The sequence below is a fragment of the Dendrobium catenatum genome, unplaced genomic scaffold, assembly GCF_001605985.2.
Source record: "Dendrobium catenatum unplaced genomic scaffold, ASM160598v2 fragScaff_scaffold_156, whole genome shotgun sequence".
In the NCBI taxonomy this organism is placed as follows: Eukaryota; Viridiplantae; Streptophyta; class Magnoliopsida; order Asparagales; family Orchidaceae; genus Dendrobium; species Dendrobium catenatum.
Window position 1 is genome coordinate 4,481,513 of NW_021318618.1, and position 22,879 is coordinate 4,504,391.

Here is a 22,879-nt window from a genome sequence, read left to right on the forward strand (position 1 = left end):
ACTTATTCATCACAAAACATCTCATATATATAGGCAAAGAAGGGGAACTAAACAGCCCAAACAGCCATAAATATCCAGCACAGGAATTCCAAACAGCATAGCAAGTCTCAAGGAAAAAGGCCACGGTTCCAGCACAGGTTCAGAAATTCCAACCGGCACCTCAAATCTCCAAAAGGTGGCCACGGTTCCAGCACAGTGAAACCCCAAACGGCACAGCAAATCCAAAGAGGGAATTTCGGTTCCAACAGCCAAGCACAAGAAACCAACAGCCACCATTAAAGCACCATGAAGGCCACGGTTCCAACAGCCTAAAGAGGGAAAAATAATGCAGCAGCTCAAGAGGCAAAGGAAGAGGAAGAGACAAGTTCCACTCACCTAATATCTTACACCTCATAATGAATTTAGAGCTAAACATCAGCTCATAATGAGCTACTCCTCCACTAGATATTAATGAGCTAGCACCACTAGAGTTTCAACTACTTAAGCTCAAACCCGAAATCAGCCAAGGCTTCATAGAACTAGAAAATAACCCAAAAGAGAGGGGGAAGATGAAAAGACACAAGGCAAGAAATTAAAAGAAAAACTCAACTTGTGTTGACCCCCCCTTTGTCTACATCAGTTAGACTTAAGAAATACAAGAAAAGGGAAAAGTAGAACCTCTGTCAAGGATCGGTGGCAATCCTCCACTCGACGATCTCAAGTTGTTCTTCAAGATGTTGGGAGGAGATTGGGGAAAGGGATTGGGGTTTCCTATTTGGGGTTTAGGGATTAGAAAAGATTTAAATTAACTCCAATTTAAATTTGAAATTCAAATAGGGTTAATTTAGAAACTTTCCTAAAATAGATTTAATAATTTAAGAAAGATTTTAAATTTCAAATTGCTTGAATTTGAATTCAAAATCTATACCAATTATTCCAATCCAAATTAGGCAATGGAAATCAAAGAGGAAAGGGGGCTAGGGCCGGCGGGTGGATTGGATTCGGGTATCGGGGCCGGCGGCTAGTTGGGGTGTTTGTGGAGCTCGGTCGAGTAAGGGGAAATGGCTTGGGAGGGAGAAGGGCTTGAATGCAATGATGGCCGGTGGTGGTGGTGAGAGGGGAAAAGAATGAGATAGGGAAGAAAACCACGAACCCGACTCGTCTAAGTTGGTGGGTGTTACGCAATTCTCCCTCTCCTAGGGATTTCACTCCAAACTCTCAAGCTCTCATGAGAAGTCAAACAAGAGAAACGAAAATTTTACTTGATTATTCATTAACTTCCAAAGAGAAACATAGAGGCTATAAATAGTCTCATACATAAGACTCAAAAAATAGAAAAGACGACAACGCCCTCAGGGCTTATATACGACATCCCTTAATAAAAAGGGTACAATGAGAAACTAAATAAAACAAATACAATGTGACATCATAAATAAAAAATACATGAAATAAATCAAAAATACAATGACTCAATCGTGGTCGTAGATCAGCAACCACGCCTTTGATAAACCTTCCATGATCTGATGTCCCCGTCAGAAAACCTACCTAAATGTGCAGAATCAAACAAAAATTCAAAAATAAGGTAACCGGAGAAACTTTGAAATGAAAAAATAATTCATATATGAAATTAAAACGTTATGGAGAACTACATAAAGGTGATAACCACAAAATCAAAAGCTGAGATAAGTTCTTATCAAGTTGCATGATGTCATAAGTTGCCAACTAGCAAAAATATTAATACAGCTCTACCTTTCAAGATGTATATAATGGTAAGAGCCACAATAAGATAAAAAGAAAACATTAAAACCCAGACAGCTTTTCCATCAAAAAATAGTCTGATATGATAAATCTCTTGAGGAAACCATCAGTATAACATAATTATAATTCAAGTCAAAAGAAGATAAAATATAGCTTGAAAAAAAAAACAGGCATTGTGGTCTATTGTATTATAATAATTAATCTAAAGCACAAATTTACCATTACAAGATGGCCGTTTCTGGCAGTTTCTTCTATCTGGTCTCTTCAAGGGCTCATGTACTCCAAAAATCTCAGAAAACCTTAATATCACTAGCCCATCCTCAACACACAAAACAGGTAAAGCTGACTCACATTTTGAATTGACTTGCTCTTCCAGGACTGCTTCGTCTTCCTATAAGACGTTTGCAAACTTTATAAGATGTTTGCAAACTTTATAAGAATGTGAAAAAGGAATGCAGGCGGAACATGGCATTTAATTTGAAAAACATCAAACAACTCGAACAAACGGGATCTACAAAAACAAATAAAGATTAAATTTTAGTGCATCATAAAAGGAGACCAACTAGGCATTAATTATTACATTACCATTAATAAAAGAGAATTCAAGCATTTTATTATAATCCAAAACAGACTGAATTCAAACAAAAGTGAAGCATATAATAAGAAATAAAAAGAAGTTTATCCAAACAAACAAACAAAAATCTACAATCAGCACTAAATTATGTAATAATTGATCTAACAGAATTTTAAAAGTGGATTCCTTCAAAGCAAGAATCTCTAGTAATTAGAGACGGGATTTAGCTTCCTAGGAAGAAGATCAAACAAATTCAACAAACCTGCAAAAAACTATTCTCATAAATCCATACATTAATAATGATTTTTTAGGCGATTTTGCTTCAACGCAGCCAATCATTGTGAGTAAGAAATTTAAAAGATATGGATCAAGTAACTAAAGACATTCCAGTGGATGGCCTATCAAAAGAGGTCCTTCCAAAAGCACAAACCATTCAATGGCTCGTTCCTCTACATTCTTGAACTCCAATGTACTAACTTTAATAGCTACACCCAAAATTGATCAGAACTCTAATGTACTAACTTTAATAGTTACACCCAAAATTGATTTGATCGCATGAGGAAAATAGCTTCACCAAATCTTGTCAATTCATAAGCACTGTCGTTCCCAAAAAAAAAAACAGGAAACATAGTATAGCTTTCTAATCAATGTCCTCTAAGCTTCTGTTATTAGACCAGCTGCACATGAAAAAATAAACTTAAGAATAATTAGCATTCAGCAGCAAGTATTCCAGGTGAGATCTGTCAAATTTTCTCAAAAGCAATGGGAAGCCTACGTTTTAGCTTTCAAAGCCATTAGTTCTAAAAAAAACACTTATGTTTTTTGACCCATTTTAAATGAAATGCGTGTTTTGGAAATAACTAGAGTTTCTACAATACCAATGATAGAGGACAAATAACATTTGGAACTTACTAAGAAGATCAAAACCTTTAAAATAATATGCAATTCAAAAAAATGTAATGTTCAGGGATTTCTTAACAAAAATACATCAAACACGATGCATAAGAGATGCAAAGTACAAAAGATATGCAACATAAGATTGCAATAACGGAACAAACTTTAATACAAACAATAACAAGTCACTTTAGAAGATTCAGAGAAAAACTCTAGGTGCACTAGTAATAGATCTTTAACTAAAAATTATTCACAAGGGTTCAAATCATATTCAAGAATCACGGCAAAGTAAGAATTGATGCACTGAATGGATACCCGTCCACCAAAGTAGGAGGGTTGAAAACCATGGCATCCAAAAAATTTGATTGGCAACTATGAATTGACTTCTCTCAAGTATTTAGATCGGAATGAGATGAAAATTTATTTATTAAAGTCGTGATTCTGAGGTTAATGTAAACTTGTTCAATAAAAGAGTGCTAATCATACAAATATCACTAAGTAGTTCAGAGGCCTAATGCATGGCCACTAGTGATTAAAAAGTATCATACATGATCAACAAGAGCTAAGAAGCATAGCACAACCTCCAATTATTCACGGTTTCAGATTAACTAAAAGAATCATAACAAAGAAACATGATTGATTTTTTGGATTGTATAATTTTAAATGGTGAATTCTATTTTGATTGGTGTGCTTGTTAGCATGAGAGCTAGCTCAAATTTAATTTATGTTGGGGCTTACATCCATTAAAACACAAAATGTTTTCCTTAGAGCATTTATGATGTAATCAAAAATTTGGGAAAGGGCCCCAAATTTTTTATCACAAAAGAAAACTCTTCCTAGATAATAGAAAGACACAAATGTACCCAAAAAGGCACTTTTTCTAACAAAAGATGACTTACAAACTTTGACTCTTACAAACAATAACATAAACGCTTACAAACAATAACATAAGGACACAATGACATTCCTAAAACTGCTTACCAAATGTTGAGAAGAAGGATACAGGTGAGGTGGCACTTGCGGCGATAAGAAAGAGGTTAGAAGCCAAGACGAAGGAGGAGGACAAGCTCGCAAGCTTTCCCAAGGAGGAGAGGAAGAGAAGTTGGACAAAGCTCGCAAGCTTTTCCAAGCAAAACCCGCAGGTTATGGCTTCCAAAAATCACATCATATCATAAACTCCTAAAACAGCCACAAACTCACTATATATAGGCACAAAAGAAGGGAACTAAACAGTCATAAAAACATTAATTAAAACTATTAAATTAGGGAATATGAAATGCCAACAGCCACTTCAGCAAATCACAAACGACACAGCAAAACAGAGAAGGAAACCCACGGAACCAAGCAGGGAACTCACGGAACCAAGAGTCCAGCACACAACCAAGCAGGGAACTCAAAACCGAACAGCCAACCACGGAACCAAGGGGGCAAAGGCACGGAATTTCTCCCAGCATAGGGAAACCAGCAGCCAACCACGGAAACCCAAGAGACAAAGCACAGGAAACCAACAGCCATACTCGTAAATCCAAGGGAGCACGGGAGAAGAAAAGGGGGGAAGGAAGAGACAAGTCCACTCCAAAATAAATCCATACCTTTTTAGATTAATGAGCTAGGTAGTTCAATAAATCTCCCATTTAATGAACTAAAAAACAGCTCAAAGTATTAATGAGCTAGAGAAGTCAAAACCAAATTTTAGGATTTGATTTGGTTTTTATAAAGTCGTGAGGCGGTGCAAAGCCTGACATGAATTAGTTACGATGGGGTTTATAACTATTGAAAGGGAAAATTTATTTTTGATAGAGCTTACATTCATTGTAAGGCTCAAAAGCGAGACTTACAAACTTGAGAAAAAGAAAAACCTAGTTATGGGTGGAACCTATAGTAGTAAATGACTCGATGGAAACAATCAACAAAACACAAGCTTTTAATCTATGAAGATGACTGAAGATGTTGAGTTCCACAATTGAAGGTCACATAAAGTAGCTTGATTTTTTATAAAGACGTGAGGCCATCCCTACAACGAAGGACAAATTTCAAAACTAGTTTGACATGACCTGAATAACTAATGAATCATCAGTCTGAGCAGCGCAAAGCCTGCTTAGTAAATTAGCAAGACACCCATTACCACTTTGACATTGTTAAAGTTGTTTGAAAAAGATTTCAACAGAGGAACTTTCCGGCCTTGAGAAAAAAAACATAATACAAGACCAAAATCAATGGGAGAATGTTGGTGAAGAAGCACAAAGAAGTGATTTAAATTATATACTAATAAAAGAGCATAAACAAACATGAAAACAAATTCCAAGACAAAAACCTAAAACATGTTCAAGCCAAGTGTAACAGCTTAAATGCATGTATTGGCAGCGAAATAATTTCATCCACATCAACAAAAAGAAATAATGTTAAGAAAAAAAAGGCATGGATAACAAAAGCTGACAAATAACCTGAAAAACAGCCGGCTCTAATGCAACTTCCTCAATTTCCAAAGATACACGAGAAGGCATATCATCATCAAGGGATAACGACTTCGCAGATGCAACCTCCAAATCCCCTCCTGTATAAGACAAGTAAGGTCACATAAACATGGAAGCAGAGGTAGCAAAAAAAAAAGGAAAAGAGAAGCTCACGCCATAATTGAAAGCAAAAAAGGTATATGAAGAACATATTTAACTGCTGCTCAATTTGTTGTCTAAAATAATTGGAAGCATAATTTATGGCCCAATAAACTTGCAAAAGCACCCAATATTTAAAAGTAAATACATGCATCAGGATAAACTATGCAAGTTCAGGTTGAACATTAAAAAATAATCTAAAAAGCTGTTTAGCGGTAAATCACACAATTAAACGATGTGAAAATTTAATGTTCCATAGTTGACAAAATGTAAAGCATGAATGAAGACCATATGCTCATTGTATTGCATGTGCAAAGCTAACATGCATTGCATGGAAAATATGAATAACACAAACGCACTCCACTATGACCTTCAATAGCAAATAGCAGGCAATTGAAAGTTGAAACTACATGTTCTTCTTTCTTCATTTTCTATTTTGATAAGTCCAGTTGAGGAATTTCTTAAAAGGCAAGTTGCGTGGGCAAGCTCGTTTAGCAAGCAATGGATCATAGAAAATTAACACCTTGCTCTAGTTTAATGAACTTACACCACTATTAAGTCTCTCCCCATCCAGTATAGCAGATTACAAAAGACAATCAAAGCATAATTCTGTCCTGAAAATGCTCCTATGTAGAGAATGTTTAAAAGAAGGAACAAAACATGAGAAAAAAACTACTAGAAAGCATCATACTTCTTTAAGAGAAACCAAGGTATAATAGCTAATCATGTCAAATGTTACAATATAAACAGAAAATATTAGTAGAAAGAATTAAAAAAAAATAACTGCTTTCCAAGTATGACCTGCCAAAGAAAGGCCTTCAACTTCATCAATTTTTTCCTTGATTTTGCTATCCTTCCCCATGTCATCATCCTCGTCATAATCTTCTTCATCAAAAATGGAAGCTTTGCTGTTCAAAGAAGACAAAAATGCATCTGACGAGAAGTATTCTTTCCTTGGCAGCAAGTGATCTTCCTCTGTGGCCGCCTGTACTTCTGGCCCATCATATTGCTCGTCAATATCCTCATAATCAACAGCATCTTCAGCCTTCTCATAAAAATCTACAGGACAATAAAGACATTTAACCACAGGAATGGAATATACGTTGCAAAATATATTAAGTTGATCATAATCTTAGAAAGTTATGGTGGCATAGTGAATAAAGAAAGCTTTTATTTGCCTGGCTCATATGGAGCAAATTGCATTCTTCATTGTTTTTTTAGACCAATACAGTGACTAGCTACTAATAATTAGGAGCATCATACATCAAAAACATGATTTGTCGGCTCAAATGAATTACCAAGTTCTGCTTAAACTTGCTTATGCCAGCAATGATGCATTCTCTTAATCAAAATCCAACACATCGCCTTCTAACTGGAAGCAAAATTTTGGAGAAAATGTGATGCATTCAAGATTTTTGTATTTTATTATCAAGCATTGAACATTAGTTTTTAATTTAGTTTTATATTTTTTTTAGCTATCCAATGATGGAAGGCATCCAATGATCATGGTAGGTTGTGCTTGGGCTTTGGCAGACCTTTAGTTTGCTAGCTTGATTGGGTCCCTTGGGCTGCTGCTGGTTCTCGGGTTGAGCTGGTGTTGATGTTGGGAGGTGGTGATTACTTTGGAGTTGAGCTTTATTTTCTAAAGATGCTAGCTCATTAATGTTGAGCTGAATTTAGTTCATTAATTGGGAGATTTATTGAACTTCCTAGCTCATTATTCCATAAATGTATGCTTTAATTCAAGGATTCAATTTGGAGTGGACTTCTCTTTTCCTCCCCTTTGTCTTCTCGTTTTCCTGTGCTGGGTGATTTTCCCGTGCATTGCCCCTTTGGTTCCCGTGGCTGGCTGTTTGGTTCTTGTGGTTGGCTGCTTGGTTCATGCGGCTGACTGCTTGGTTCCCGTGGCTTTTCTTCTCTGTTTTGTTGTACCGTTTGGGAGCTGATGTGTTATGGTTGTTGGTCTTTTATTTCCCTAAATCTAATTGGTTTAGTTGGAGGTGCTATGGCTGTTTGGTTCCCCTCTCTTGCCTATATATAGAAGATGTTTTATGAAGGAAAAGGTTGTTGAATTTTGTTGAGCGTAGTCTCTAAAACCTGAGGGTTTTCTCTCCTTCTTGGAAAAGCTTGAGAGCTTTGTCCACTTCCTCTTCTTCTCTATTTTGTCTGGGCTTCTTACCTCTTTCTTCTCTACGCAAGTTCCACTCCATTTGTATCCTTCTTCTTGAAGCTTTGGAAGTGTTTGTTGGCTGATTTGGGAGCATTTGCCGGAGGAGTTTGGTTGGACGTTTGGACCTTCTTGCTGTGGTGGACCATCGGTTTGCTAGCCCTAAGCACATACTTTACTTAACCTACATTTCGATGCATGTGAGGCAACCTTTCTGTCGGTTGTTCTGAGGATAGTGTCTTTTTTATTTTCTTTTGTTTCATTTGATCTCACTTCTTGTTTTATCCTTCGGTTTTTGTGTTTTTTTTTATGATTGCTACTATTTGAATCGAGTTTGGTTATAGTTTTGCCCATCGTACTCCTTATCTGGCTTTTCTATCTAGTTTGTCTGCATCAAAATGTTAAAATAGTCTGGATTATTTATGAGGAACCATTGTAATCCAATATATGTCCAATTTAGTCACTTTGATGACTCCTTAAATATGATCCAAAGTAGTCCATTGACTCCTCCAATCTGATCTAGATTAATCCAACATAGGAACTATTTTGGACCATACTTGAAGAGGTAAGAAACGAAATTGAACATATTTGATAGTTGAGACTAACATATCCCCATACAAACAGTCCAAGGACCATTGCGACATTTTTCTTCACAAATTTTTTAACAAATGAAAATTGTTTAGCTCAATTTGGAAAGGTATGTTTCTCTTGTATACAATATTTTCAAAAGCTAACATCAACTAATAAAGCAAGTATGAATTTTATATGGCATGATGCAAAGGTTCAAGGTTCACACTTATAATACCAAAAATAAAGTTAAGTATTTATCTTCATTTAATTCTAACCGAAATTTTGAGTATTAGTTAATTAAATCATTTTCTTATATATTAAAACAGTAGTGGAAACAATAGCTTTTCCACTTAAAGCCACATGCATTGGAGGAGGCTGTGAGTGGGAAATCCTGCAGCTGAAATGGGATTAGTAGAATAGGAATTACTATATTTTAATTTTAGTGGAATAGCTGCAAAGACTTAAGCCCTCTCTTCTTCATTTCTACAACCCGATTCCCTGGCCTAGCATCTAAAGCTTTCCGTGAGCTGAGCGGGAGCAGGTGCTGCTCGGCGGAGCTAAGGCAGGCAGCAGTGGGGAAATTTTCAGCAAAACAAGGTAAGGAAAATTAGGTAGATGTTGTAGTTAGTGGCTGAAACTATTTTTTAGTTGAGATTAATTGTTGTTTGCAAATTCTAGGTAAGATTGTTGCTACTACATGCTTCCTGTTGTTACATATAAAGCTTGATATTTTATGAGAATATAAATAGATTAATTTTTACTCATCTGATTCTAATAGAAGTAGTTCAAAATGGGTGTAAGTAAGAAGGGCCCTGTTTAGATTTTTCATCTATGTTATAATCCAGGTTGACTGTAGGGGGAGTCAAAATGAGGTGTGACAATACTTGCCATCAAAAAATGAGAAGTTTATGTGTTGTGCTAGACTATTTACTTTAAAATGTACTGGAATCAAAGATAGCCATGTAAAGTCAATGACCAAGAGCCTGTTAAAATTGATGCTCAGCAGGAAATGCAATTAATCTTCTTCATCATTTTCAATATCAATCACCTTTCTCTTCTCTAATTTAACAAATAATAAAATAAAAAAAATCTCAAGGGACGCCTCACTAGTGAGGCATGAAACTCTTTGCCCGCTAGTGAGGCAATAGCCTCAAGACAAGAAACTTTGCATGTGCCTATCTCAAAGCAGAACATCAAGATGCATAACTTATAGTGTATTTTTAAATACAGCTTTTACGTTGAATCTATTGAATCTTATTTGTGTTAGGCAGTGTCGAATACTACATAAAAATCCATCAAAAATATGCATTGCATATTTTTTATTTTTTTTTTTTTTGTATCAATAACAATTAGGAAACCCTATACTTGATACCATCTAAATGTTGGCAACATACGAAAATATTAGCATGTTTAATCACAAAGATAACAATATAGCATTCGAAATGTACTGTCAAGTATTAGTGAAGAGTGTAACAATGTTTGTGAGCTTAACTTAATAAGAATATTCACTTCTACAGAGGTACCAGAAAACTATTAAATATAAATTTTTCTAAGATGAAATTCAGATTTTGACAATGATTTAGGCGAGCATTCATACAGAAGATATCCTCAATTTGTGAGCTGAATATGTAATAAAAGGATCTGCTGCATTCTCTATTAGTATCCATTGTCCTTTTTGTAAAATTTACTTTAAAACAGAGTATTTATGTACGCATAAGAAATCTGTAAATGACCTGCCCGGATAAAGTATTGTATCACGCCTTCCTATCCATACAAATCATGCAGCATGACCAGGTTTTAAAATGAAAATTAACTTACAAACTAAGTTCAAATTATCTGATGATACATTAGCATAACAGTTAGTAACTAGTCTGATGTGGAACAATCATGGGAAGATGAGATGCATAAAGACGTTTGCACGTTTAGTTTTAGAGAACAATAATAAGCAAGATCTCATGTTGATTTGAAAGATAAAATAAAATAAAGTGATAAATAGCGTTGGTTAAATTACATGCATAGAAGTTAAGAGCATAAAAATCAATCAATTTAATCCATTTTGCATTCGTGAATGGTCTCAACAATAAATCCCTTCGTTAACATTAAGACTAGCTACTACAAGGAACCCTTCACTCAACTCTTCCTATTACTAGGCTTTAGCGGAGGGACCAACAACATCTTTGTGAATCAAAATATAACCACGTGGGAGAAATAAACTAAGAGGCTAAAAGAGTCGGAGGTCGAGTTTACCCGAAGTATGAAGTATACGAGGCTCCGGTGGTCATAGAAAGGCTTGGAAGGAGGTAGGTGGCATCCACGAACATTCTTGAAGGTGTGATCAGCAATCTGACGCGTCCTGACAGCGTTTGAAGACCTTCCACTCGGCTGGACAGCAAGAAACAGGTGCAGGTTTTCTCAGAACAGCACACTCTCATGCCCAGAAAAGTCTCAGGCAGTGAACGGGGACTTATCCGATCAGTTGGACGGCAAGGTAAAGCTGTCCTGAAAGTGCTGCAATAATAGGGGCTGGCGGGAAACGAGGGGCAGCTAGCTGTCTTTCCTGGACAGCAGTTTGTGAGCCCTTGAGTTACCGGAATACTAGGGACTGGTGCAGGAAAAAACTCTGGCTAGGGATCCTTTTAAGAGGTTGGAAAGCAAGTTGTATGGTTCAAAAAACTTGAACTGCAGACGTTGGCAGCAACGGGAAAATTCTGGCATAACCACGGTGAAATTTCCTTTGCTGGCATTACATGGCAGCAAGGGGAAGTCCAGAAATTAATGTAGGAGGAATGACCTTGGGATTCACATTAATTCTAAAGGCTAGAAGAGGGGGATTAAATTCAAAACTGAAATTGATTTCAGATTTTGAATGCTTTGGAGGGAATTAATTTGAAATTCGATTTCAAATTAATGGGTGATTAATACATTGATTGGGGTGTTAATGGGGGGGAAGTCATGAATGGGGCCGGCGGTATAGAGGAGAGAGGGAGGGGAGTTTAATTCAAAAACCTGAAATTAATTTCAGGATTTGAGAGAATTTGGGGGGAAAACTAATATGAAATTGATCTCAAATTAATTAGATTTTGGGGGAGATTAATGAGCATTGAATGGGGCCCCATTAAAGGGGTGGCCGGCGGCATTGAGAGAGAGGGGGAGGTGATTGGGGGGGAATTTGAGAGCTTCTAAATGCAGCCCTCTAATTAAGGAGGGGAAATAATTAAATCCTATTCAATTTAAAATTAAATTGAATGAGATTCAAAACTTTCCAAAATATGGCGGGGGCAAATTAGGAAAGATTTTGAATTTCAAAATTTGGGGCTTCTCTTTCCTAACTCAAGGGGGGGTTATTTTGGGAGAATGTAGTGATGTCATTAGTCCTCATTAATGGTGGGGACAAAGGGGGAGGCCGGCGGCATGGTGGTGAGGGGCTTGGGAATCCGGTGGGGATTTGGGAGTAGATTGACGGTAGAGATTTGGGGAACTTAGTAGATGATAACTCAACAATTGGTGGTGGCCGAATTTGAGGAGGGAGGTGGAGGAAAGGGAGGTGGCGGCTTGGGAGCAAGAGGGGATGGTGGCGGGTAGGGAAGAAAGACGAGGGGAAAAGATAACGACCACGAGCCACGGACTCTTCCAATGACTGGTGGGTATTGCGTCGCCCTTCACCAAGGGATTTTCTCAAAGCTCTCTCCAAGAACTCTCAATCTCTCACAAGAGTAGAACACATAAATTTTCATAATAATCTTCATTAGCCCTTCTCCAAGAAGAGGAGGGATTTAAATAGACAAATACAAGGAGGGAAAAATAAAAGACAACAATGCCCTCGAGGCTTACAAAGAACTAATCCCTTAAGCAAGGGCATAAATGGAAAAAGACAGAAAATAAATAAATACAACACATATAATTGAGATAAAAAAAAGCGTCATCATAGCCGTCGATCATCGGCCACGTCTCTGATGGAACATTAAGGGTCTGATGTCCGCATCATAGTCTTTCGTAAGAAAGAATTTCTGCTGCAATCATTGCAACTCCGAACCCTGGCTGCAGTTTGCACTTAGCACCATAGCATGTCTCCACATATCATCACACTTGGTTGGTTGGGGCACTGCTACTACAAAACTACAATCTCTCATAGCACTGAAACTATTGAAGTCCAACTGCCTTCCAGTAATGTCCAATCATTCTACAATAAAAGTTTTTTTTTTAGTTTGTATCAAATCCTTTTAGGATCAATTTGGGACAGCTTTCATCAAATCCTTTTAGAATCAATTTGGGACAGCTTTCTTGTTGCTTTTCTTTTCAGATAATAATCATAACTTCATTTGGATATTACTTTTTTTATTTTAGCTTTCTCACTTATATTCAAAAAAATTTGTGGTGCAAAGCTGGTTTTTGCAACCAGAGAAGCTAAGTTACTTTCCCCATAGCAACTTCATAACCAACTTTATAAAAAGTTGTAGTTGTCCCGAATACACCCTTAAGCATGTGAAACATAAACTTATATAAATTTCATTGTGCAACTGAAAACATTAATTTATATCAAAAACTAAGATTAAAAATGCATGAAATTTTAATTTTGTTTGAAAATTCAAACAACAACAAAAAATGTCTTTGTTGGTGTCGATTGCAATACACCTGCAAAAAAACTGACTTGCAGAAAATAACAGAAAATCATGGAGTTGGATTGTTTATAAGAAAACATAAATACTTCAATAGAAAACACTTCCATGAACAGGATAACCTTCAGTTTATATATACTTTCAATGCTTTCTAATTATTTTTCTATTGACATATGAAATATACAAATGGCTTCTTATACAACCATCCCAATACATCCAAATATTCCTAAAAACTTCCTCCGCCCGCTGCCCCTTTAAAGCACAACCTACTTTACCAATAAAACCATTCTGTTAAAAGGATTTAAGCTAAAATCCATCAAAATAATTCCATATTCACCCACAAGTCAATAAGAAAATAACAAATAATAACAACATCTGATTCATGAAATAAAGAAGATAACTTCTAGAAAACATAATTGATTAAAACCTATTAAGGAAGCAGACTTATCGTTGAAGTTTCTGGCAATAAAATAACTAAGACCTCATTTGGTAATGCTTTTTAGATGATTAGCTTTCAAAAACAACTGTTTGCGCATTTCAAATCATCAAGAAATATAAAAAGTCAAATCAACAACAACAACAATATCAAGCCTTTATCCCACTGCGTGGGGTCGGCTACACTAATCCTTTTTCTCCCTTGTGTCTTGATACGAGTCAAATTATCATTTAAACCTAATAAAATATATTTTTTTAACCAAGCATTTTTAAGTCTACCCCTATGTTTCTTAACATAGGTCAAATCTAATACATCTACTCTCCAAACCGGGCCATCAAAAGGCCGACGTTTTATGTATCCAAACCATCTAAGGCGACACTCTCTAATTTTAGCTTCCATTGAAGCTACTCCAACCTTTTCACATATATACTCGTTTCACATTCTATCGCTAAGAGTGAAGCCACTCATCCACCTAAGCATCCTCATCTCTACAACACTTAACTTAATTTTATGTTTTTCTTTTAATGGCCAATATTTTGTGCCATAAAGCATTGCAAGTCTCACCACCTAAAATCAAAACAATAAAAAATAGTGCAAAGCACAAGGCATCATGAATAATTTATTAATAACATTGTACAAGAAAATATCCTTAAAAGTAGAAAAACAAAAGCAACGTGGTACAAATTGAACCTAAAATTTCTTAAACATGCATGAAGGTTGACGAAGACAATCAGATTGAAATATTAAGAATTGTAATCAATATGGTGGATAGTCAAATCATAAATCGAAATTAATAATGGATTATCCTTCAACTATTGTGGCACTTAATTATTCAGTAGAGTTCAATTTAATCCGATAGCTTGATAATTTACAAAAATACCCTTTACCAATGCACGCCATCTAAAGGGAAATACAAAAAAAAGTAAGAAAATGACAGCCTGAAGTCATAGACAAGTTTGAGATCTTTTGCAAATATTATCATTCTTCAAAAGGTCATTCCGTGTACAGTGTTAGTTAAGAGGTTAGTTGAGGACAGACAAAAGTTTTATGATCCAAGAAACTATATATTATATAATAAATGTGTGCTTGTGTATAATGTATATATTATAGCAAAACCATAAATATGATATAGCTTGTTTCCATTCTCCTTGGGAAATTTTAGCAAAAGAACCTCAAATAAAAACAGGTATTACACATAATTCCCAGGTCAAAGTCCACAATCCAATGATGATATATCTAATATGAAATATAATTAGATTGGCAGCTCTCTCAAATATAAAAGGCAAAGAGAGAATAATCTCTCAAATATAAAATGCAAAATGAGAATAAGTATATTACGCAAATTGCATGTATAAATTTTCACACTATATGTCAAACTAGGCGATTCTCAGATCATCACCCTGTTCAGAAGCATATGTTGTAGCTGGTGGAGATTTTCAGTCAGACCGCATGTTGACCAGCATACACGCGCATCTTTGGTCAGAGTCGGCATGTCATAACCACATATCAATTCTAAATCTAAGAATTAGATCCATTAGAAGATGCACATTTATGCTGGTGAATATGAGGTTGACTGATTGAATGAATTTGGGTTCATCGAAAAGATAATATGTAGTATATCAAGGCAAATGGCATGTATATAAATTATACTGCATTAAAGCTCAAATTAATCAAGTCTTGATTCTCACCCTGTTCAGAAGCATCTGTTGTAGCTGGAGAAGATTTGATGAGCTGCAGTACAGAAAAAATTTTACTGAGGACAACAAAATTAACAAAATCTCCCTGATTCCTTAGATAGATAATGCTCCTATGTTTAAATCATAATATGAATTGATAACTCACATCCATATCAGTGAGAGAAGGACCTAGCTTGTCAGCCAATGCAGAAAGGTGCTCCTTTGCGTCCTGTTAGATAATAGTTCAAGAAATTATTCCGCCAAGGAAGATTATAGCTTGATAATAAGCTGAACAAAGCTGAAGCTCGTTCAACCATATGCAACAGCCCGGGCAAATATAAAAGTACACGTAAAAATGTGCACTTTCATGTGCGTGAAAGTAAACATAAGATTAACAACTTATAAGGGATAGCAAATGATGACCACATAAAACCACACATTAACAAAGAAGAAGTAAATTTTCTATGGTTCAAATTATTATGAAATGATGGTAACAAGTAACAACAATATAGCTTAAAGTTTTTAAGCCATGAAGTAAGCTTTCAAAGATTCTAACATTTTCTAAGAGATCATATGATGAAGCACAACGAGAGAAGCTCGATGAAAATATTATCATTCTCATCTTAATAATTTAGCGATTGTTTTGTTATTGTTATATGATGCTATCGTGGTTGTAATGTAGTTATTGTTATATGAAGTTATTGTGGTTGTAATTTGAAGTTTATGGTTGTCATATGTAAGATTTAGTAATAATTATGAATGATACAGAACTTTCATGTTGTATATTAAGTGGCATTAAGATGTCATGTAATTTATTTTTGCATGAAAGCCAAGCAAGCAGTCCAAGGAAGTTGCCAATACATGTTGGGAGCAAGCCAATATTGGGTTGAAATAAAAGAGTCAATGCAACTCATCACTAACATGTTAAAGCACATCTATGGAGCATAATTCACATACCAAAAACCATGGTCAAACAATAGCCCCACAACCTCCAATTTTAAAGAACCGCCTTCACAAAATAATGCCCACTTCTCCAACACTACCACCATCTCCTTCCCTTGGTTTGTCAACTTATGTTGTAATGATTTCAATAAGATGTAAACTAATGTATTAAACAGCTTTTAATGAAGCGAAAATGAGAAGTGTTCTTCAAAGATCTTGCTTGCAGCATAATCTTGAGGCTGTTTGCCTTTTGGTACTCATCTGACATCAATTTTTTAATGAGATTTGAGTTGTGTGTTTTTTCCCATTATTTTACTCTCCTGTAGCATCTTCCACATCCCCACATTTATCAGCATTCATGTCCAATTCACATCCATGATCTATTCTACACAATACTACCTCTCGATTTAGAGGCTTTCCTCCCACCTAGGTTACACCATACACCCCCTCCCCATTTTTTTCCTTAACCAATCTTGATCACATCTACACATCATTATTGTCACTTTAACATCTCACTCCAAAAGGCAAATCACTCCATCACCCTCCACAAAATTCCTTCGCCCACTCACCTTAGAAATCCAACCACCAATTACAAAACCTTTTCGCCAATCACCCACCATACTCCCACTAGTCTTCTTCTCCCTATACCTATACAAGTTTCAGTCGAGCCCCAACACCACCGCAAGTCCACCAACAAAATCCTTAACCAAGCACCACTTATAGACCACAAAAATATCTTATAGTCTTTACTCTTTTACACCACTTCAAAAACCTTCCCCACCATTTCCAGCACTATTCACCATAACAAAAGAGTTAGAACGGTCCCATTATCTAGCCCAAGAGCTCACACCAACAATTTTGGCATCACAGCTAAAAGAAAGAACATTAGAAATTGAAGATTATGTGTGCACCAAGGCAACCACACCAAGGTTTCTTCAAAGTAACATCACAACTAGGGGAAATTATTATCTCCATATGGAAACCTCTGTAATATCAACTTCAAATCCTTAACTTAGTACAACTTAATTCCATTTGATGTTTTGACCTAGCCAATCCAAAGTCAAATGATACTAAACCTATTTATACATTGAGTGTTACACATTAGAAAGGGTGAGATACACTCAAAGTTATAGACATGATAACCTTTAAATGTGGATTAAATTGTAATGTTGTAAGTATATTCACTTGATAGTTGTTTGTAACATTAATTGCATGTTATTATTCCTCACTTAAAACTAGTTGCAACAACTTAATTGGAGGCTTACCACATTTTTTTCATTCAACTTTTTCAGCATTTGTTTACTGCACGTAATGTTTAAATTAAAAAGCACTTAATTACATCTGTGTTTGCATCATATCATTTGAACTTGAATCGATGGATCAAAAGCAAATAATAGTTTCGATGATAGAAAAGATGGCCAATAACTCAATATCTAGCACAATAATTCAAGAGACCATACAGTTATCTAACATAAAATGTGCATATGATTCCAATGAATGAAAACAAAATGACAACTTCCAAGCATGCACTAGTTGTAATGAAAAAAGATGAAGGATGGATATGGATAAAAATAGTACATTAAATGTTATATTACTCCAAAGCTTTTAAGAGTCAACTTAAATTTGACCCAAATCATAAGCCTTTCCAAGCTAGCTGGCTAATAAGACAGCATATAATGTAACCCATAGGTGCACAGCCCCTATTAAACTAGATAGTTATGAGAATCAAATATGGCATGATATCCTTCCTATGAATATGATCTATATCTTTCTAAATAAACTTTGGAATAGTATGAATGTTACCTATAAGTATGATAAACACAATTATACTTTTAAATATAAAGACAACATACTTCATTTAACATAATAAAAAATAGTAAATTCAAATGTTTTAAAAATAAATTACATAATAATAAAAACCCCCTTGAGAATAGTAATTATACTCCTGGGATGCCAATTGATGGTGATTGGTGGTAGGAGAATCTTTATGGGGAAGGTGAATGCCAACTCAAATGCCATAAATCATTATTAAAACCAATAGCCCCACCTCTATTTTTAAGAAACCCACATGCCACAAACAATTCTGATGGACCGGCCAATTTGATTGGGAGGAAATTAGGAAGTTTCCTAATCAAGAGGGAGTTGTTTAGAAAGGTTCTTAACAAAGGGGAATTGTTTAATTGTTTAGAAAAATGTTAATTACAATTGGGAGGCAATTATTTAGGGTAAGAAATCTAATTTGAATTCAAAATATAAGAGGGAATTATTTAGGAAAAGGGAGGAGGAATCAAGAGGGAATTGTTTAGGAAAACTTTAATTACAATTGGGAGGAAATTATTTAGGGCATGAGATCTAATTTGAATTCAAAATCTAAGAGAAAATTATTTAGGGAAAGGGTGCTGATTTGGGAGGGAATTAGAGGGAGCCTATTTAAGACTAACTATATTGTTATTTTTAGGGAGGTGATTTGTATTTGTTGTAGTCTTTTTGAGAGGGCTCTAGCTGGCGGCTAGAAATTTGCGAGAGTCGGATCTTCCTCTTCAATTGAAGATCCAATTGTATCTTCATTTTTTTTTATATCTTTCACTAAAAAGTTCTTGTGTGTTCTTCCTCCTAGTTTTCTCAATTTCTACATCCACTTCCTATCAAATTCCCACTACCATCAACAACTACCTTGTCCTTCCCTTTATTTCATCTAATTATATTGTAATTATACTCAGAAGATGTCAAATGATGGTGGTTGGTGGTAGGATGATTTTTATGGGGAAGGTGAATATCAACTCACATGCTATAAATCATATTATTAACCAGCAGCCCCACCAACGTTTTTTAAGAAACCAACTCTACAAAACAATTCCCACTCCTCCAAAACAGTCAACGACTACATCCTCCTTCCCTTTACTTTGTCTCATTAAGTTGAACTTATTTAAATAGGATGTAAACTAGGTATTTAAACATTTTTTAATGAATCCAAAATAAGAAGGAATTGTTCTTCTTCAAGATCTTTTGGTGGCTTGCTCTTGAAGGTGTTTGCTTTGTGGTGTTCATCCGAACTCAAATATTTGGTAAGATCTAAGACTTGTGTTCTCTTTCTTGTGTTTCTCTAGGACTTTCTTATGTTTTAGCATCCTCCACATCCACAAATTCATCAGCATAGACAACCATAAATCATTCCACAATACTATACTAGGATTTGATCCTTTCTCCAACCCTAGGCTGCACCATATGTCCCTTTACAAGCCTCATAACCCCTCCCCCCTCTCCCCATCAACCTCCAAATCACATCTACACGTCATTATAATATACTAAACTTCACATTCTATAAGAAAAACATTCTCTTTCCCTCCACAAAATTCCTCAAACCTAGGGAGTTCAAAGATTCCCCTGACCTTCACCCAAACCACTCACTCCCAAGCCTCCACAATCAAGGCTGACCCTTACCAATCACTCCACATGTCCATCTCTCTTATTCACCCAATACAAATTTTAGCTAAGCCCTAACGCCACTCCAAGTTCATTAAAAAAAATCTCTAATCAATCATCACCTCTCAACCACAACAACAATCCCTCTCCGTTACACAACTTCAACACCACCACTCCAAAGGCATCCACCCATTCACTAAATCAAGAAAAATAGAACACTCAACCACAATAGTGCTCACAAACTTAAATAAGCAAATTTCAATACCAATATATGTACTTCATAAATTTGAAAAGTATTGCAAGTTTATGGCATTACAGAAAATGAAGGACTAATTATTCCTAGATAGACAGAAACTTATCTACCTGATTTATGGCTTTATGCAATGCCCTTAATTAAAACTAAAAATAAACATCGAGGACAAACTACATAACTAATAAAATACTTAAAATTTGTGGTTATTTTGATAACAAAAAGAAATCATAGCGGCCAGGTGAGGATAAGGCTACCAACCTAGGCTTTATTTGGTAATACTATGCTGTGTAGTAATATGTTGTTTAGGTGTTAATATGATGGAGATGGATGAGTTGCTCCACAATTGCATTCTCCATGAACATGAAGTTAAGAGGGGTGCATCCATGGCTTATAAATTTTATCATGTTTCCCTCTCTAAATCGAACTAGTATTATGGTAGGTGTTCTAAAAGAAATAGAGAAGCAATGTAAAACTAATGAAGCTTATATTGTGAAGTTGGATTAGCAAGCTAGGCAGTCAAAGAAATAATGATTTCTATTATATCTAACTCAATTCTATAAGGAGAATTCATCTAACTATCAAAAGTTCTGATTCTAATTAGAATAAATAAGAGTGGTGAGACATCTCAATGGAGATATTAAGTCAAAGACGTAAATAGAATTCCTAGGGGTGGAAAAATTCTATAGACAAGATTGTTAAGAAAATCTTTCATCACCTCAGTAAGCCATAGAGAAGCAGCAAGGGAAAATAGTGAACAAAAATTTCAAATTTCAACATAGATGATAATTGAAGGGGGAAAAAAATCAATACAAAGTTAGAGTTCAAATCTTGATCTTTTATGTTAGGCAGCACTTACAATCAAAAAAATACAAAAAGTTTATATCAAAAATAACATCATCATTTCTAAATGTTGGAAATAATTGTCAACCGATATTGCAAGGCAGAGCTACCTTGAGTAAGAATCAATAATTAAGTTGCGAGTTATTATCAAGTCCCGAATTTTCAACAGCAAGAGAGAAACAAAGGAGGAAGTTGACGGTGTTATGCAAACATAGGAAGATCATAGGCAATGAAAAGCAGTAAGTGAAAACAAAGGACAAAAGCAGAGGATAAATTGAACAGAATTCAAAAAGCACCTCAACATGTCTACTTTTGTCTACTTGCCATGGGGTTTCAAATAATGATGGAGAAAAGAGTAAGCAAACATATCGATTTAAAGTTGTAAACAGCCGGTGGGTTCTACATTAGCAGAGAAAAATTAACACAGCACAGTTTACAGGTCTAAGTAAACATTTTCAACAAAATTTCATACAGGCGCAACAACCCTACAAAGCAAGCAATGTAGTGATTGCAAAAATACCTCGTCCAGATAATCGACATCAAGATCACCAGAGTAATCAACATTTCCAAACATAAACCCTAGGAGCCGACCCCCTCCACCAACCTCCTCATACTCTTCCTCGTCCTCTGTCAAATGAAAAACTCCATAAACAAAACGAAACAAACAGAGTAGTTCAGACTAAAAATGTAGAAGCACTATATATAATCTAACTCCAAAGTAGTAGGGATGTTAATATTTAGAATGCTCGTTGGTCAAATGGAGTAATAACGACAATGTCTAGGGTCAAGCCACACCTTCTTCTCGCCCATCATGAGATGCAGCTTCGTCCATTGTCTCCCAAATCTGATACAGCAAAGGAAGGATACGTGTTCAGAATCAATCTGCTACATATTAATTTGGAAGAACGCCATCAAATCAACTAATTTCTCCAGTGACTGCTTAGAAATAAGCGGTCGAGGTTCCACAGTGCGGCTACGAGGCGGTTGCGACTGGACTAGGAGGAGCAGAACCGTGAGTCCGTGGCACTGACCGAGCAGAAGAACTAGAGAGGTCACAGGGAAAAAGATCTCTAGAACCGCATGATGGCAGGGGTGGCGACCTTTCTTTGTATGAGAATAAAAAGCGAGCCTGTCGAAAACACAGATCATAAACGCATGGGTATATAGAGTTATGTGCCTCGCAGTCGCCCACCGCGGGTGGCTTAATTGTAGAATCACTGGAGCAAGATGGCAGGAGGGACGACCTGCCTGTGGCGGCGAAGAAAGAGCGGGCTCGAGGAAAGCGCGAACAAGAAACACACTGGTAAACTAAGCTGTGTGCCTCACAGATGCCCACAACTAGAGCCCAGAGGATTAATCGCAGAATCAGCGAAGGAGAAGAAGCCGCGAGATGGGTAAACCTGGAACTGCAATCCTTCAGGGCTGTTTGGCAACGGGATTTATGCAGGTTTTGAGCAGGATTTAAGTAGCCAGTAGATCTCACGGCGGAATAAATCCTCCGTTTCCCTCTTTTTTCCGTAAATCCCGGATTTACTAAATCCTGGAGTTCGGCGGATTTACGGGATTTGGCTGAAGAAGCGCACGAAAGGGAGAACCATAGTTACTTTCACAGCGAGCGAGCTCCCGTCGCTACGTCCAATCCAACAGGAAGAACAGCGAACTTTCGGGACTTGCCGAGGAGGCGAAGAAGATTTTAGCGACTCGTTCAAAACCCTACTTTTCACGCTAAGCTGGCAGGCTACGAAGAACGAAGAACGCGGAACAGAAGAAAGAGCAAATCGTCAGTAATTGTTTAGGAATTAATTTAAGTAATTTAGTTATTATAAATTAAAAAATTAAAATATATTTACAAGGTTCTCAAAATCGGACGGGACAACGAACCGGAAGAGGGAGAGGTTCAAATCGGGGTCGAACCGGATGACGTAATAAATAATTATATTATTAAAATTTAATAAAATAAAAATCAGATAATATAATTATATGAGCATTTAATAATATTTATAAATTTTTATACATATAAATATCATTTAATAATAATATATTTATAAGAATAACACTTAATATAATATATAAATTTATAATATAAAAAATTTATGATCATTAATATAATTTAAATAATTGAATATATGACCATTTAAT

General features: G+C 35.9%; 1 protein-coding gene across 1 annotated transcript in view; it reads right to left on the minus strand.

Moving 5' to 3' along the window:
* Positions 1–21,677, minus strand: part of LOC110113399 (transcription initiation factor TFIID subunit 1) — a gene marked incomplete in the record, with an annotated part of 89,183 nt that extends 67,506 nt beyond the window's left edge. Inside the window, 7 exon segments of the mRNA XM_028692064.1 lie at positions 1,957–2,128; positions 5,650–5,759; positions 6,619–6,876; positions 15,295–15,337; positions 15,449–15,511; positions 21,261–21,367; positions 21,536–21,677. Of these exon segments, the coding sequence (XP_028547897.1) occupies positions 1,957–2,128; positions 5,650–5,759; positions 6,619–6,876; positions 15,295–15,337; positions 15,449–15,511; positions 21,261–21,367; positions 21,536–21,572 (790 nt within the window).
* Positions 21,678–22,879: the final 1,202 nt, after the last annotated feature.